At 35.3% G+C, this 16,919-nt stretch overlaps 2 protein-coding genes across 2 annotated transcripts; one reads left to right on the forward strand and one right to left on the reverse strand.

Annotated features, from left to right (window-relative positions):
* The first annotated feature begins 5,899 nt into the window (after positions 1 to 5,899).
* Positions 5,900 to 6,559, forward strand: LOC140874368 (secreted RxLR effector protein 161-like). The gene has a single exon (XM_073277653.1). It carries the CDS (start codon positions 5,900 to 5,902, stop codon positions 6,557 to 6,559), a length of 660 nt encoding a protein of 219 aa, XP_073133754.1.
* A 2,440-nt stretch (positions 6,560 to 8,999) lies between these two features.
* On the reverse strand, positions 9,000 to 10,470 carry LOC140875580 (mogroside IIIx synthase-like). Its single transcript, XM_073279296.1, has one exon. It carries the CDS (start codon positions 10,441 to 10,443, stop codon positions 9,100 to 9,102), a length of 1,344 nt encoding a protein of 447 aa, XP_073135397.1. The 5' UTR covers positions 10,444 to 10,470; the 3' UTR covers positions 9,000 to 9,099.
* Positions 10,471 to 16,919: the final 6,449 nt, after the last annotated feature.

Consider the following 16,919-nt stretch of genomic DNA (forward strand, 5'->3'; position numbering starts at 1 on the left):
GGTTTGCTTTGTTATTGTTGTTTTGGGCATTGATATGAGGTTATATCGGTATTGAACTGTTGTCTGCGTTTCCGGTTTGTTTGGTTTATAGCCGTTATGCCGTCGGTTTGAGATTTGGAGATTTCGAACCATTTTTGTATTGATTGAAGCTTTGGCTTGTGAGTGATCATGGTTTTTGATCAACTCTTGTATTCGTACAGATTCGTTGGAGTTTGTCGAGCCCTGTGTTAGCATCATTGTTCGTCGAGAGTTGGACGAAGAACGGTAAAGAGATTTTCTTGAACCGTTGTTTGTTGTTTAGGTTGTATAGTTGTTGATACAATCTTTTGTTGTAGCTTGTCCGGAGTTGGATCTACGACATTGAAAGGTAAAAACAGTCATCGTAGTGGGATAGCATACTCGGGACAGTTGGTTCTCGAGTTTCCCTTTCAAATCACATATTGCATCTACACTTGTTCTAACATAAGGAACTTGTGTCTTGTTGATTGATTTTTCTTTTGACTATGTGGCTTATGTTTTATGTTTCTGCTATGCATTCATCTTGAGCCTAAGTTGATTTCAGCGGGCAGAACCGCCCTTTTAGTTTGGACGTTTGAGAACTATGATTGAGTGGCCTAGGTCGTAGTCGTATCGCCTAGTGCTAGCATACTCATTATGGTTGCTCAAAGTCTAGAGGAGTGAGATATGTGGCACCACCTCGATTGGGAGAGTCGGTGAGTCGTCACATGATCTCATCCTCGGGATCCCAAAAGCACAGCAGTAATCCCTCGTTTATCAGATTTGATATCCCGTTTTAAAGACATGCATTTTATTATGTTGTTATTTATTTCGTTGATGTCTTGAAAGCATGTGTATTGTTGTATTACTTGTTATGTTGTTTTTATTGGAAATATCGTTCTCACCGGTTTATCCGGCTGTTGCTTTGTTTTGTATGTGTACTTGGCAACAGGTGGGGCAAGAACAAGTCAAAAGAGGCATGGTTAGCTTCGAGGGCAAGAAGTAGAAGTGGGACTCGGTTTAGAAGTCAAATTAGCATGTCAATCTAGTTTATGTTTCATAGCATGTTTAGTTTCGAACTCGTTGTTTTGTCGTATCAAATATGCTAGTATCATGGATTGCAGGTGGTTGTCATATGTATTATGAACCATGTATGTTTGAATGTTGTTTTGGGCATGAATACTTGATGAAAAATGGATTGGTTTCATTTTGTAAATTTGAAAAAATTGCTGGTTTATTTTTGACACAGAACTGGTCTCGCTCGAGCGGCAGTTGGTGCTCGCTCGAGCGAGCGTTCTTTTGTGTGCAAGCCAGAGCATTGCTCGCTCGAGCGAGGATGCCTTTTCGCTCGAGCGAGGTTTTTATTGATTGTCGGACAGAAACTTTCTCGCTCGAGCGAGCGTGCCTTGCCGCTCGAGCGAGGCCTTTTAAAAAAAAATAATAATAATTTGTGTTTGTTGCTTTACTTTCAAGTCTTGGATCTTGTATGCTTATTGTTGTTTAATCCCGAGATTAGTTGTTTAGAACCGAGGTCTCACACAAGGGGAGTTTCGTTTTTCCTTTTTCGCATAGCATTTTGTTTTTGTTGTTTAGTTGTGTTTTGTGTGGGATGCATTGGGGACAATGCTTAGTTTAAGTGTGGGGGGATTGCATTACATGCATTTTGTTCATTTTGTTTGTCTTGCACTTTTCTTGTGTTGTTTTTGCATGATGTTGTTGTTGTCATTCGTATTGTCCAAATGCATGAGTGAAGGATGAAAATGTTAGCCTATGACGAGATAGTTGAAACATGATGATTTTTTTTTGAAAATTTTTAACTCTTGATTGGATATGAGAAACCGGAGGTTGTTTGTTGAATATTATTAAGCACGCATGTTTAACCGGTGAATTGTAGCGATATATTAGATATCGTGGATGTCTGTTGGACCATTGCACGACAATAGGTGTTTGTGGAACTTGATGGCTCTTGAATCTCGATGATCTTGTTAATTTAGCATTGAATCTCTTCATTATTTTTAGACATAGAAAAAGAAAATAAAATCATTTTTATAGCATGTTTATGAAGTAATCGACTCCATCCGGGTTGCGGGCAAGATATTTGAAATCCTATTTATCTTGTTTGTGGCTAAGTTTGCGGATAAAATGGGTTTTAGCCTTGAAAAAAAAAATACATTAGCAAGGCATCAGTTCCATCCAGGATTGAAATGTGTTTGAAATCCTATTCAATATTTCATAGCTAAGTATGCGGGTAATTATTGGGACTGCAAAAGAAATCGCAAATTAGTACTTAGTTTTCTTAAGAGAGTTTGTGTTTTGTTGATTGATTGTTGGGAGGAGAGTTCTTGATTGTTAGACTTTCACTGAATTGTTTTTAGGTCGGCGAACAGTCTTGAAACTTTGTCTTTTGAAGTTGCATGTAACTGGGGTAACATGGCACACACACACGTTCACATTCGACTAAAGGTGTATCATTGATGATTGAGAGTTGCTATGATCTTGTTTTTTATGAAAGTGGTTTTCTCTGAGGCTATTTTAAGCATGATCGTCCTTACTTTTGTGTTTGTTGGTTGTTTCATTTTGTTTTTTTTCATGACTTGCTCGAGGGCGAGCAAGGATTAAGTGTGGGGGTATTTGATAGTCATGTTTTGTTTGCATGTTTCGTTGTTATTTTGTTGGTAGTTTGCATGTATTTAATTGTGTTTATTCATGTTTTATCTTAGTTATGTTTTTTGCATGCATTTACATTCATAACATACTCCCGGGTTTAATGTGTAGGAGATTTCAATATGAAGAAAACGAAGGCAGAATTGTGGATGTTTTTGATGCGATCGATCGGATGAATTCAGCAGGATCGAGCGCAGCTTCTGGATTTTGAAGGCAGAGAACACCCTATTTTTGGCGCGCTCGAGCGGACGAACTCGATGCGATCGAGCGCGGGTCGTCAATTTTCGAGACAGGGAACCTCCCATTTTTCATGCGCTCGATCGGGCGTACTCCATGCGATCGAGCGCGCGAGCCTGTTCGGGAAGAAATTTTTATTTTTGGAAACTTTGTTATTTTAATCTCTAGCCTTTATTAGACTTTTATTTTGATTTGGAGGAGGATTATCAGACTTTTGGAGACTTTCACTTGGAGGCTAGGTTTTGTTCTTCAATTTCTTCTCTAGTTTTCTTCTTTTCTTTGAATTTTTATTAATTTTGTGATGAATCGTTGTAGCTAAACTCTTTTACTTGGTTGAGGGAGACGAAACCTTGATGTATTTTATTCATGAGATTTGATTTTCAATGTTTAATCTTTATTAAGTATCAATTTTTGATCTGTTTAATTTTATGTTTGTTTGCGAGATTTTAGGATTGACCATCTTAGGATTTTGTTTTGCAAACTATAGCTAAATTAGAATTCAAATCCGTAATTGTTTGAATAAACTAATTTGCGAAGCTACTACATGTCATATGTTCTGCTGTTGAATATATTATTTCGTAGGATCAATTATTGGCTAGGCTAAATACAACCGCTGGTGTTTGTGTTTTCTAGGTTCGTCAGTTTTACTAGTTTGAATGATACCGTGGATTTAAATCTAGATTGTTGTTATCGGGTTAATTCATTGGTAAGGGTTGATTTAGAATGCTGTTTTCTAATTAACTAAAATTAAGGTGAAACAGGAATTGGGTTTTCAATGACGAATATTTAATAGGATTAATTATTTTTAGTGAATCGATGATTGAATGAATGAATATCAAGGGTGTAGTCGACCGATACCAAGTCTCGTCTCTTATTGATTTTCCCAGTTTATTATTCAATTCTGCATGTTAGTGAATTTTAATTGTTTAAAGTTTTCAGTAGTTAACCTCAAACTTCAAAACCCCCATTTTATTTATTTAGAACACATTGAATTTGTCTTTCCTCGTGGGAACGATCCCTACTCACACTACTGCATTATTTGTTTATCTGATTGAGTCGGATAATTTGGGCATGATACGATTAAGCGCTACCAATCACTTGTGGTGATGAAAGCTCAAAAGGTGAATGCTCTCTATGTATTACAAGGTGACACATTGGTTGGTGGTTTAGCAAACATTCAAAGGAACCAAGATAAGGCAAATTTGTGGCACCTAAGGCTATGACATGTTAGTGAACGTGGACTACAAGAGCTATCAAAACAAGGACTTCTCTGTGGAGATAAAATACAGACTCTAGAGCTTTGTGAAAGTTGTCTGCTGGGAAAGTATAAGCGAGTATCATTCACTCCAGGGAAACATACTTCAAAGCAACCATTAGCCTATATACACTCTGACTTATGGGGTCCATCGAAGACAGAAACTCATGGGGTGGGAAGAACTTTATGAGCATAATATATGACTACTCAAGAAGGCTATGGACCTTTGTTTTGAAGTCAAAGGATGAAGCTTATGAGAAATTTAAAGATTGGTTGTTGGCTATGGAAAACAAGACAGAAAAGAAGGTAAAACATATAAGGACAGACAATGGTTTGGAATATCTCTCAGAGAAGTTCAATCAATTCTGTAGAAACCAAGGAAGAACAAGGCACAGAACAGTCCCAAGTACTCCACAGCAAAATGGTTTGGCCGAAAGAATGAATCGAACTTTATGAGAGAGAGTAAGATGTATGCTTCTAAATTCTGGTCTCCCAAAGACTTTTTGGGGTGAAGCCCTCTCAACAGCCACATACTTAATAAGCAGATGTCCATCCAGTGCCCTTAACTTCAAAACGCCAATGGAATTTTGAAATGGTGTGCCATCAGATTATTCACAATTGAAGGTGTTTGGATGCCTAGCTTATGCTCATCTAAAGCAAGATAAATTGGACGCAAGAGCAGTAAGATGCATTTTCATAGGCTATCCAGAAGGTGTTAAAGGGTACAAGGTATGGAATCTGGAAAAAGAAAAAGGCCCAAAGTGCTTAAATTCAAGAGACATAAAATTTGATGAGTCTAGATTGGGATATATGGAAAATGCTCAGAAGGAAACACTGGAAACAGAAAGGAGTGATAAATCACCAGTTGAGGTGGAGTTTCAAAGTGAGATTCCTGAATCAGAACAAGAAACATGGGAAGAAAAGGATCAGAGTGATCAGAACGAGGACTTGAGATCATACCACCTAGCCAGGGACAAGATCAGAAGAGAAATAAAGCCTCCTAAGAAATATGGGGAGGCAGATTTGGTTTGGTATGCCTTGGCAGTAGCAGAAGAACTTGAACACTCAGAACCAAGTACTTAGGAAGAAGCCATGTCAAGCAAACATAGGAATAAGTGGGAGGCATCTATGAAAGAAGAGATGAATTCTTTAAGCAAGAATAAAACCTGGGAGTTAGTGACAAAGCCTCCTGGACAGAGAATACTTGGATGCAAATGGGTATATAAACTAAAATATGTCACTCCAGAAGTTGAAAGAGTCAAGTATAAAGCTAGAGTTGTGGCAAAAGGTTTTGCACAAATTGAAGGAATAGATTACAATGAAATCTATTCCCCTTTTGTAAGACATTGCTCAATAAGGATAATGCTTGCTTTGGTAACACAATTTAATCTGGAACTTGAGCAGCTAGATGTAAAGACTGCTTTCCTTCATGGTGAACTAGAAGAAGTGATCTACATGGAACAACCAAAGGGGTTTATAAAGCCAGAAAACAAGAATAAAGTATGTCTGCTTAAAAGATCACTTTATGGACTCAAACAAAGTCCAAGGCAATGGAATAAAAGGTTCCATGAATTCATGGTGATCATAGGCTATGACAAAAGCAATTTCGACAGTTGCATTTACTTGAAGAAAGAAGGAAATCAAGTACTGGTTTGTCTACTAATATATGTAGATGATATTTTGATAGCAAGCAAGAGCATTACATAGATCAAAATAATAAAAGAACAGTTGAAATCAGAGTTTGAAATGAAGGATTTGGGAAAAGAAAGTAAGATACTTGGAATGAGCATAGTGAGGGACATATATCAGTGCACTATATATCTTAATCAGGAAGCCTATTTGAAGAAAGTAATCTCGAGATACAATATGAATGAGTCGAAGTATGTATCAACTCCACTTAGACAACATCTAAAATTATCTGCAAGCCAAAGTCCTGAGAATGTGTTGGATAAACAGAAGATGGAAAATATACCTTATGCTAGTGGAGTTGGAAGTTTAATGTACAGTATGGTATGTACAAGGCCTGACTTAGCTTATTCCATGAGTGTAGTTTTGATATTCATGGCAAATCCAGGGATCTATCATTGGGAAGCCTTAAAGTGGATTATGAGGTATGTGAACAGAACCTCAGAGTATGGTTTGATGTTTAGAAGGCAAAGTGAAGGAGAAAATCCAGTAAGAGGATATGTTGACTCAGATTTTGCCGGTAACATAGATACAAGAAAGTCCATAACAGGATATGTATTCAAACTTTATGGAACAGCTATTACTTGGAAATCAAATTTGCAATCGGTAGTTGCACTCTCAACCACAGAAGCAGAATATATAGCTTCTACTGAAGCTGTCAAAGAAGCTAAATGGTTGAGAGGTCTGATGATTGAGCTGGGCATTAATCAGACAAAGTGACAGTCTACTGTGATAATCAAAGCGCTATCTATCTATGTAAACATCAGTTTCATCATGAGCGGACCAAGCACATAGATGTGCGATTACACTTTATAAGGGATGTTATATCAACTGGAGAGGTGGCTATAGAAAAGATATTCACAGATCATAACCCATCATATGCATTAACTAAATCCTTACCTCTATCCAAGTTTGAGTATTGTATGGACTTGGTAGGAATGGTAAGAAAGGAACTAGTCAGGTAAGGGACTAGATGGGAGAACAACCAACCTCAAGAGTCAAGGTAGAGATTGTTGAAGCATGTGACTCTTCTCTGTTGGGCCAGCCCATTAGCAAATAAAAGGCTTAGTTGGTAACTAAGGAATTGGATCACATATGTTGGGCTGGGCTATTTCTTAGCTGGAAAAGTAGTTGAGAAGTTATAACTACTTACTGGCCGAGATATATACATATGAATTGATCTGGAGCTGTGAAATATTATCATCGATCAATCGAGCTTGATAAGAATCTATCTGATCTTGAAAGTCTAAGAAGAGAATAGAGCTACTCCTCGAAGAAGCAATACAGAAGAGTCGAGGAGGAATAATCGATATAGAAGAAAGCAAGATCTGCAATCAAGGGATGTCCAATTAGAATCTTGATTGTATTGAGTTTTTCTTTTGGGATCGATTATTGCTTGTATTGATGCTATATTGGAACTCCATTTCTTGGATTGGTTAATAAGAGTTTGAGTTGATTCTCCCCGTGGATGTAGGCCACTGTAGCTGGTGGCTGAACCACGTAAATTGATTTGTGTTGTTATTGTCTTTCTTCTTTCTAATCGCATTCAAGTTATGTTCTTTATGTTTGTGTTTCATTTGGCATATTAGTGTATACACATATTGAAATTTGCTGGTGTTCTTAATTCAATGGTGTTCTTAATTCAAGCGTGAACAGGAATTTTGTGTGATCGGTTTATAATATAAGTTGTATTATTGGATAGGTGAGTCTTTATATCAAAGTGTTCTCACAACACATGTGATAGCATCGACCAATCCTGTAAAAACATTTTGATTGTTATCTCTTTTTAATTGAGCAGTGATTGGTCACTCTATTTCTATGCAACACGAAAACCGTAGGTTTGTTGACCTTGTTGGGGAATCTTGAATTGGATTCTTAACCGGCACCTACAGATTATTTATTATAACTTAATTTTTTTAATTATTATTATGATTCATTATATATGCATACACCTATATCCAGACTATCTCACAAGGCATGAGATTTTAGAGGTTTAAAAACTTTAAAGCAATAAATTCATGTTTAAAATTTTAAGTTAATTGCATACATAAGATTTTTATTTAGCAGGTATCTTGAGTCAAGTAATTACATACATCCTGCTTCTAACATGTCATATTATTTTATTTTCAGAATTGCAATACACTCACCGCACACAACTAATTATGAAGTTCAATTCATCGAAGAATTTGGTCGAATATAATTGAAAAGTTTTATGACCAATGGAATCTGTTAGAAATTAACTTGGACTCACCTCAAAAGCTAGCTCAAAGGGTGAGGGTTGCTCTTGTCTATATTAAGGGCTCCCAGGAATTCTATTCTACCGATGTGGGACAATATTTCAACACATCCCGGAATGAACATCTGGAGCGTGGAGATATTAACGGATGACCTAACTATAGACAGTCCAACTATGGACGGTCCAACACACACGGAGGGCTTGGGCTCTGATACCATGTTAGAAATTGACTTGGACCTAACTCACCTCAAAAGCTAGCTCAAGAGGTGAGGGTTGCCCTTGTCTACATTAAAGACTCCCAGAAACTCTATCTACCGATGTGGGACAATATTTCAACAGAATCTATAATAAGTATAAATTAGTTTATATTTTATGTTGCAGTCTATTTTATGTAATAACCTCGATTTTTTATTTTTATTTTTATTTTTGTAATTCTCTCAAATCATTTTCCTGTTCGTCACTCATATACAATTGCCGTTGTTTATGTTCATACATTTCCTTTAAACTCTTGTAAGTTGTAACTTCCGACATTTTTTTTGTTCTCAATCCTTCGATTACTTGTGAAACCGTAATTTGCATTGAATTTGCTATTAAAAGTTTAAATTCTGGAAAAATGAAATCATACGAGATAATCTTGTTTCTTTTGATACCACTCGTACAAATAAAAGCAATGTATCATTCCGTTCTCATCTCTGTTTCATTACAAAACTGAATTCATGATTCCATCATACATAACATAACTAATTAAATATTCAAATTGATTGGGTTGTTTCATCTCCATTTCGTTACAAAGCTGAATTCATTCCATCATATATACTAAAACTAAATGATCGAGTGTTAAAAACTGAGAAGGTTAGATTTCATAAATTCAAAGTCAAATGTTATTTTATTAAATATTCCCCGAGAGTAACATGTCGATATAAATTGCAATAACAACCATTATATTTATAAAACTTTAACTCATCCACAGAAGAATTAACTTGCTATCAGATGCATGTAAAATTAAAGATCCAAATGCTAACTCCTATATCTGTTGCTTATACTTGATGCAAACCTGCGAGAGCTGCTCTACTGTTTCATTCATCGCATCTTCTTCTTCATTTTTCATCACCTCACTCAATTCTTTTGCCCTAAGCCTCAACTTTTCGCCGCTCGTCTCAACAATAACCTTGTTTATCGCGTTCGCAAACTCATCTCCCCTGAAGTTTCCATCCTCATCCCTAGCAACCTCAACACCAACACCAGCCTCCACCACAAGCCTAGCATTCAAAGGCTGGTCGAGTTTCAACGGTACCGCGATAACTGGTACTCCGAAATACAAGCTTTCGATTACAGAACTTATCCCACAGTGGCTCACAAAAGCACCAACGCTTTTGTGTGCCAAGATTTTAGCTTGTGGCGCCCATCCCTGAACAATAATACCCCTCTCTTTCACTCTATCAAGAAACACCTTCGGCATTGCCTCGTTAATGTTAATCGTCTTTCCGACAGGAGATCTTACGACCCATATGAAGTTAACGTTGCAAAGCTCCAACCCTTTTGCTATCTCCTCCATTTGATCTTTAGACAGGTAGTTTTCACTGCCAAAAGAAATGAACACCGTCGAAAACTGTGGTCTCTTACTCAGCCATTCCAAGATTTCCGAACCTTCTTCTTCATTGTAAGATTGTGTGATGAGTGGACCAACAGGTACCACGTTTTTCTTGCACAAAACAGACAAATAATCCACATACTTCCCTTCAATTCCCCTGCATGTCTTCATCAAAACAATGTCACAAGATAGTTCAAAGTGGGCAAAAAATGAATCTTTGTCAACCACATCTTTTTTAAGTTGAGCAAACTCAGCTAGTGACGCCTTCCTCTCGTGGTCTTTAAGGTACACCGCCGGATAAGGGAAAGTGGAACCTTTACATTTGAACCCATGATAAGAAAATGAATGTGCTGCAGCTCCCGTGGCAGCGAAATGGACGGCGGGAATGTTCATCGATATGGCCATTTTCGCAGCCCACGTTTGAAATCCATCATAAATCAACAAATCTGGCTTCAGATTACTGATGATATCTTTGAAGCTGGAGACTGACATTTGAAAGGCCTGAAAAAGCCTCGGCATGAGATCTGGGGGGACGTTTTTGGTGGTGTGGAAGTGCGGAGGAAGATCAGGAAACGATGGTAATTGAAGTTCAACTAGTTGGATTGAATGATCAGATTGTTGTTGAAGTGAGTTCTTGACTGAATCAAGGTTGATTGCCGTAGAACACAAGTATACATGGAAATTCTTGTTGGACAGATTCTTGGATAGTTCAAGATAGGGGAAGACATGGCCATGTGCGATCCATGGAAACACGAGGATGCTGAATTTTACTTTCATTTCTTGCCTTCATTGATGATGATGTGAATTGAGTTCCTCTCACTCAATCAACTTTGTTCTGCTTTTGTTGTAGTTTGAAGTGTTAGGTAAATGTCAATATCACATTTACGGTGGTAGGTGGCATGTTTATTCAATATCACATTTGCTAGGTAAATGTCAAAAATTGGGTTCTACACAAGTTTAGCCGTTGCAGAGCATTTTAAATTTCCAATTTGTTAAAAAAAAAAAGCTTTTTTTTTTAAAAAAAATTTAATTGTTGGGCATATGATGCTTTATGTAACTTATGTATACATGAAATTTTTCAATAGTTATTAAATTTTTTTGACGGTTAATAGATATTAAATTTTAATGTTGATTAATTAATTAAGTAAAAATATTAAACATAATTAATTAAATTATTAAGGTATTTAATATTATTTAAGATCAAATTTTTTATTATATTAAAAAATAAAAATTTAAATATAGATAATAAATAAAAAAGGTATATTGTGTATTGAAATAATTGGCGGGACTCATGAAAAAATTATTTTTTGGATTTATGATTATAGAAAAATTTTTTAAAAATTGTGTTTTTTAAAATATTAAAGTGACAACGTGGTTTTGTAGGTCTTGTTCTTAAGTTGAATATATAAGTTAACTAGAAAACATGCACGTGAAGAACATCCGATGTAATAATTAAAAGTCAGAACAAATCTAAAACAAAAATTTTAATAAAACAGTTTCACGAGTCAATTTTGTAAGATTAATTTTTTATTTAGGTAACCCATAAAAAAAATTTAATTTTTATGTCAAAAATTTTATTTTTATTTGTAAATATGAGTAAGAGTGACCGGTCTCAAGGATAAAAAATCTATTGAAAAAAAATTAAATTTTTTAACATTAAATTAAATTTTAAAAATAAAGTGTAAATTGCACCTAAAAATATTAAGATTTTTATTGATTAAGTTAAAATTTCATAGTGGATTTCTGTGACCCCTAAAAATATTAAAATCTTATTTGTTTATAGAAAAAACATTTATAAATATATATATATATATATATATATATATACATAAACTTACGTATCTTATTTATTCACACTCCAATTGTTAGGATCGAATAGGTATTGTAGAAGGGGTGAATACACATTTAAAAATATTTTTCAAAATTTATTTTACAATTAAGATGAGTTACCAGTTCGATTGTTAAAATTCTTGTGAGAACTGTTCTAGTCAGGAGGAAATAATCTCACTAAATAATTGAACTGGATATAACTTAAGGCAGACATAATATAAATTGTGCAGTAAATAAGAGTACTGAACACGAGATTTTTTATGAAAGTTTGAAATTAAAACTTTTATGTCTCTCCTTCTTCTGTTTTCAGAAGGATTTCAACTAGAAGAATTTGATTTATACAACGACTTGCACAAATCCGATCCAATTAACCCTTGAAAAGAAATCCTAGTAACACAATTTCAATTCAGATCACATTCTGATTTACACCAAAAAGAGAAATTTCAACAATGATTCTCGAAAGCTAGACTATTTGATCACTCTAATTGATCTGTTATAGCAACTGTATATGAAAGAAGTTATAAAAATTTGATCTGGTTCTTGATTGAAACACTTGAGAGCTTAATGATCTTAGATTCTTTGAAAGCGTGTGTCTGCGTGCTCTACAATGGTGTACATCAACGAGTTTTATAGATGATTTTTTCAACGTTCAAAAATATAACCGGTGAGCATTTGTTCCAGATACATCCGACACTTAAGCACAACATGATATGTGTCCTCGTCCTCTTTCCAAAAATAGTACTAAGGAAGTGGAACAATTTGAGTGTTGTCGAGTACGATTCTCATCGTCTTTATTTTCACCAAATTAATTTGTCTTTATCTCCAACAACTTAGACTGAATAGAATATGTTCTCATGAATTGATCTGGTCTGATTATCTCTGATCTGATATATATTGCAGGTTTGTTCTATTCAAAGCGTTAGACCAAATTGTATACTATGTTTTAATTATATGATCTGCTCAATTGTTGCATAAATATCATCACCAAAATTAAGATATTTCTTTATCACCAGTATATAATTATTGATGATAAATTCCTACGTCTTTTATATTTGCTCAAGGTTGTGTCATCTCGTTTTCAATTTTCAATTTTTTATATTTCAATTTTCAAACACACGAATGTTAAGTTTTAGAAATGATTTGAATCCTAATCATTTTTTCATGGCTAAGTTTGCAGGTTGAATGAGATTGTCGCTCCATCCGGGCTATGTACGAGGGGATTGAAATTCGAATCCTATCTTAGTTATAGCTAAGTTTGCGGGTAATTATTGGGGCTTGAGAAAACCGGGTGCAAAAATCCGGCGGTGCGTAATTTATCTCAAGAGAGTTCATGTTTTTATTTGGGATTGTTGGGATGAAAGAGTGCTAGATTGTGACACTTGCACTGAATTGTCATAGATCGCTAAGTATTTTTAGGACAGATTCTTTTGAAGTTACACGAAACTAGAATGACATGACACACACACACATTTACGTTAAACTGACAGTGTATTGTGGTCAATCAGAAGTTTGTGGTTTTTAGTTGTTGAAGTTGGAACTTATCGGAGGCTATGTTGTTCATGATTCATTCTTACTTATGTCGTTGTTTGCATATTGTTTTTGCATTTCTTGCTCGAGGGCAAGCAAGAGTTAAGTATGGGGGTGTTGATAAGTGCATTTTGTATGCATTATTTCGTGATAGGTTTATGTCTATTTTGTGTGCATTCATATTGTTTTTATGTGTTTTTATGTGTTTTAGTGCATGCTTGTGTATTTCACTCCTCGGGTTAATTTTATAGGAAAATGAATTGTTGAAGAGTGAATTACGGAGCAGCTTTGTTCAAAAAATCAAATTTAATTTTAGAGAGATCCAAATTTAATCTTCACTGTTCAGAATGACGCTTAAAATGTTTTTAAGCTTCTGTCCAAATTTCAGCTCGATCCGACGGCTATAACTCGAGATATGTATTTTTCAAAATCGTCGCTTGCAGCAAAAATTGCATGGCGCGCGAGCGAGATTTGAACTCGCCCGCGCACGAGTTACAATTTCAGAAACTTGCTTTTCATTGCGCGCGCGGGCGAGTGGATTAATTAGAACCAGAAGTATCGTGAAATTACCTTCTTTCTAAAATATTCAACTTCTCGAGCAATAGGATTAATTAGAAAGAGTAAATCATGTCATTATTTTGTTTTCTATTTTTAAAAAAATTTCTTCTTCCGTTGTACGAGATTGATCCCACAAAGTATAGATGGTACTATTGTCAATTCTCAACAATTAATTATTTTACATAATTTAAACAAAATCATAAAGATTAATTTGATTACCATTCTGGAACAAGGAAAACATAGAGATCACATTATTACAGGATATTACAAATCAGTGTAGGATATTACAAAATCATACATAGGATATTACCAAATAGTTTGATTATCAGTTCTCAAAAAATCGCTCGGAAACGCCTAAACGCCATCACACGGCTAAAACGGCTAAAGAGGTGAAAGAGAACTTTTAATCAAATATTTATATTTTATGAATCCATAAACAACATAAGAACCAAGTTATATATAATTATATTGTCAGCTCATGATTTAGTACAAAATAGTTTAGCCTGTCATTCAGGCTAAATACACAAGAATTAAAAATTTAAATAAAAAAATAAAATTATAAAAATAACAAGAAAACTTACAATAAAACCAGTAGAAGTTTTATTTCTTGAAACTCACCATATAATGGATTATTTTTTTCTGGAGTATGACTCCCCGATGAACTTGCAATATTCTGAGCTATAAGCTTTTTATTTCCATGTTGAGCAATTATTTGAGGAGATGCTCCTCTTCCACTGTAGTGACCCACACCGTGATCACCTACTAATCAGAAGTTTAAGCATGCATTTAACTTAAATAATAAATCATCAGAATTAACAGCGGAAAAGCATAAATAAATCCCCAAATAAAATAATTATGATACAACCATATCGAATAAATCAAATGTATTAACCCAAATACAACAGAAACAAAAGCCTAGACAAAGCCTTGCTGGTCATCAATCTCCTAAGCTCTCTTGGAACCACCCGCCTCATCCAGCCGCAAACCTGCCCCATGGAATAGGGTGTCCAAATACAACAAAGTACGGGACGTGAGCATAATAAGCTCAGTACGAGAGTATGAGTATACGGTATTATATGTGCATGTATGCAAGTGAACTGTGTACCAAGACATGAGGTCAAGAATATCTGATCAAGAACAAACTTGGGTCCTGGTATGTGCCATGCTGAGCCGTCGCTACAGGAGGTGACCAACATACACAAAAGCCCTGATGGTGACCTAACACAAGTACACATGTCCAACCAAATATCAGTGACCTAACACGAGATTCGGTTCCAACTGATTTTGGTGACCTAACACGTGTCTCTGTGTCCAACCATCTACTGACAGGATAAATATCCCAATACCGGATATCGTAAGGATACAGGCTCAATATGCTCATGTATGCAACATACAGTCGTGACATGCTGTATATATAAAGACATATAAAACATGCAATCACATAATCCATGCAAACACATAATACATGCATACTCAATCTGGATATCTCGAATAATACTTCCGTACCTTACTAAGGCAGATCCTAAAAGCTCTCATCTAGGTCCAAGCCTACCATGCAACACTACAACATAAATAACTCATGCATTACCTAGCATTCCAAACATCACCTACTAGGCTCTAAAATCCTTAATTAAACTATAGTCTACTCCCTATTTACTATAGGGAACCAAAGACATACCTTCGTCCGTTGTCATCCCGCTAATGACGCATGCCCCAGAGCCTGGGCCTAGCCTAGCTACGACCCCTAGATGCCTTGCCAGAGCTCCACCGCCTGGCTGCTACTGCGGACACTGTCCGCTATAAAAATATACTATTTCCTACTCCAAATCTTAAAGAAAGAGTCCCAAAGCCCTTAAATAGAGCGATTACCGGGAGATGAGAGGAATTTTTGCACTTCAAAATGAGGGATTCAGACCCCTATTTATAGGCGAAGTTCGGACGGTCCGAACTAGGTTCCGACGGCCCGAACTGCCACTTGTCCGAGCCTTTAGACACCTGGAACCTGTGGAGTTCGGACTGTCCGAACTTGGGTTCGGACGGCCCGAAGTGGTTCGGAGGGCCCAAACTGGTCCGTGTGCTCCGAACTATTTTGGTCCTTTTGAACTCATTTTTGGACCCCCGGAACCCACCCCGCCATTTTCGAACGTTCCGAATCTGATTTTCCACTTATTTTAACCAAATAAGAACTCCTTAAACATGTTTTGACACTTTTAAAATTATATGTCATTTTCAAACATGTTTAAAATTACTTAATCTTGTAAAATGGAACCGGGCTACTACATCCACCTCTTCCTCTATAAGAGGAATAATTTCCTCTACCAGGATTACTCATCCTGTAAGCATGATAAATATTCTCTTGTTAAGAAATCAGGTAAATTATTATCTTTACCTTTTTTATATATAATTTCAAAATCAAAAGGCGCTAAATGAGCTTACCATCTAGCAAACATTTGCTTAGAAACATCATGCTTAAAATCTTTTTGAAACATAAATTTAGCAGATCTACAATCTATTTTAATTATAAATTTTTGATTATATAAATCATCTTGAAATTTTAAAACACATCTAACTATAGCAAGAATTTCTTTAGCTATGGTAGCATAATTTTTCTGAGCACCATTCCATTTTCCAGAATAAAATCTAACAAGATATTCTTGTTTGGTATCAGGATTAACCTGTTTAAGAATTCCTCCAAAACCTATATCATAAGCATCAGTTTCAATAATTTTTTCCCATTGGGGATTAGCCAACATAAGACAAGGAATATTTTTAACTTTTTCTTTAATTTTTCTAACATCCTCGGTATGTTCTATAGTCCAAGGAGAGGGATTCTTCTTGAGTCTATCATATAAAATAACAGAATCATTAGTAAGATTTTTAATATAGGAAGATATATAATTAAGACTTCCTAAAAATCTTTGTAACTGAGTTTTATCAGTTATTACATCAGGAAATTTTAGAACCAAAAATTCTATACTTCTTTGAATAGGAATAATTTTTCATTTTTCTATCATATGACCAAGAAATCTGATATTGGTCTGAAATAAAGACATTTTTGGTTTTGATATAACAAGACCATTTTGAATAACCACTTTTCTAAATATTTCCAATTAAAATGGGATTCAATGTCTTTAGAAAAGACTAAATATCATCAATATAAACAATGATAAAATTACTAAAAGGATAAAAAAAATATCATTCATAATTTGTTGAAATTCTGAAGAAGCATTCTTCAGAATAAATGGCATAACTATTCATTCGTAATGTCCTATTGGAACATTAAAAGTAGTTTTATATCTACCAGATTCTAATATTTGAATCTGCCAATATCCTGATTT

The sequence above is a fragment of the Henckelia pumila genome, chromosome 1, assembly GCF_033568475.1.
Source record: "Henckelia pumila isolate YLH828 chromosome 1, ASM3356847v2, whole genome shotgun sequence".
NCBI lineage: Eukaryota > Viridiplantae > Streptophyta > Magnoliopsida > Lamiales > Gesneriaceae > Henckelia > Henckelia pumila.

Excerpts from the sequence above, each read along its gene's own strand:
- LOC140874368 (XM_073277653.1), top strand. The coding sequence starts at position 5,900 with ATGAAGGATTTGGGAAAAGAAAGTAAGATACTTGGAATGAGCATAGTG.
- LOC140875580 (XM_073279296.1), bottom strand. The coding sequence starts at position 10,443 with ATGAAAGTAAAATTCAGCATCCTCGTGTTTCCATGGATCGCACATGGC.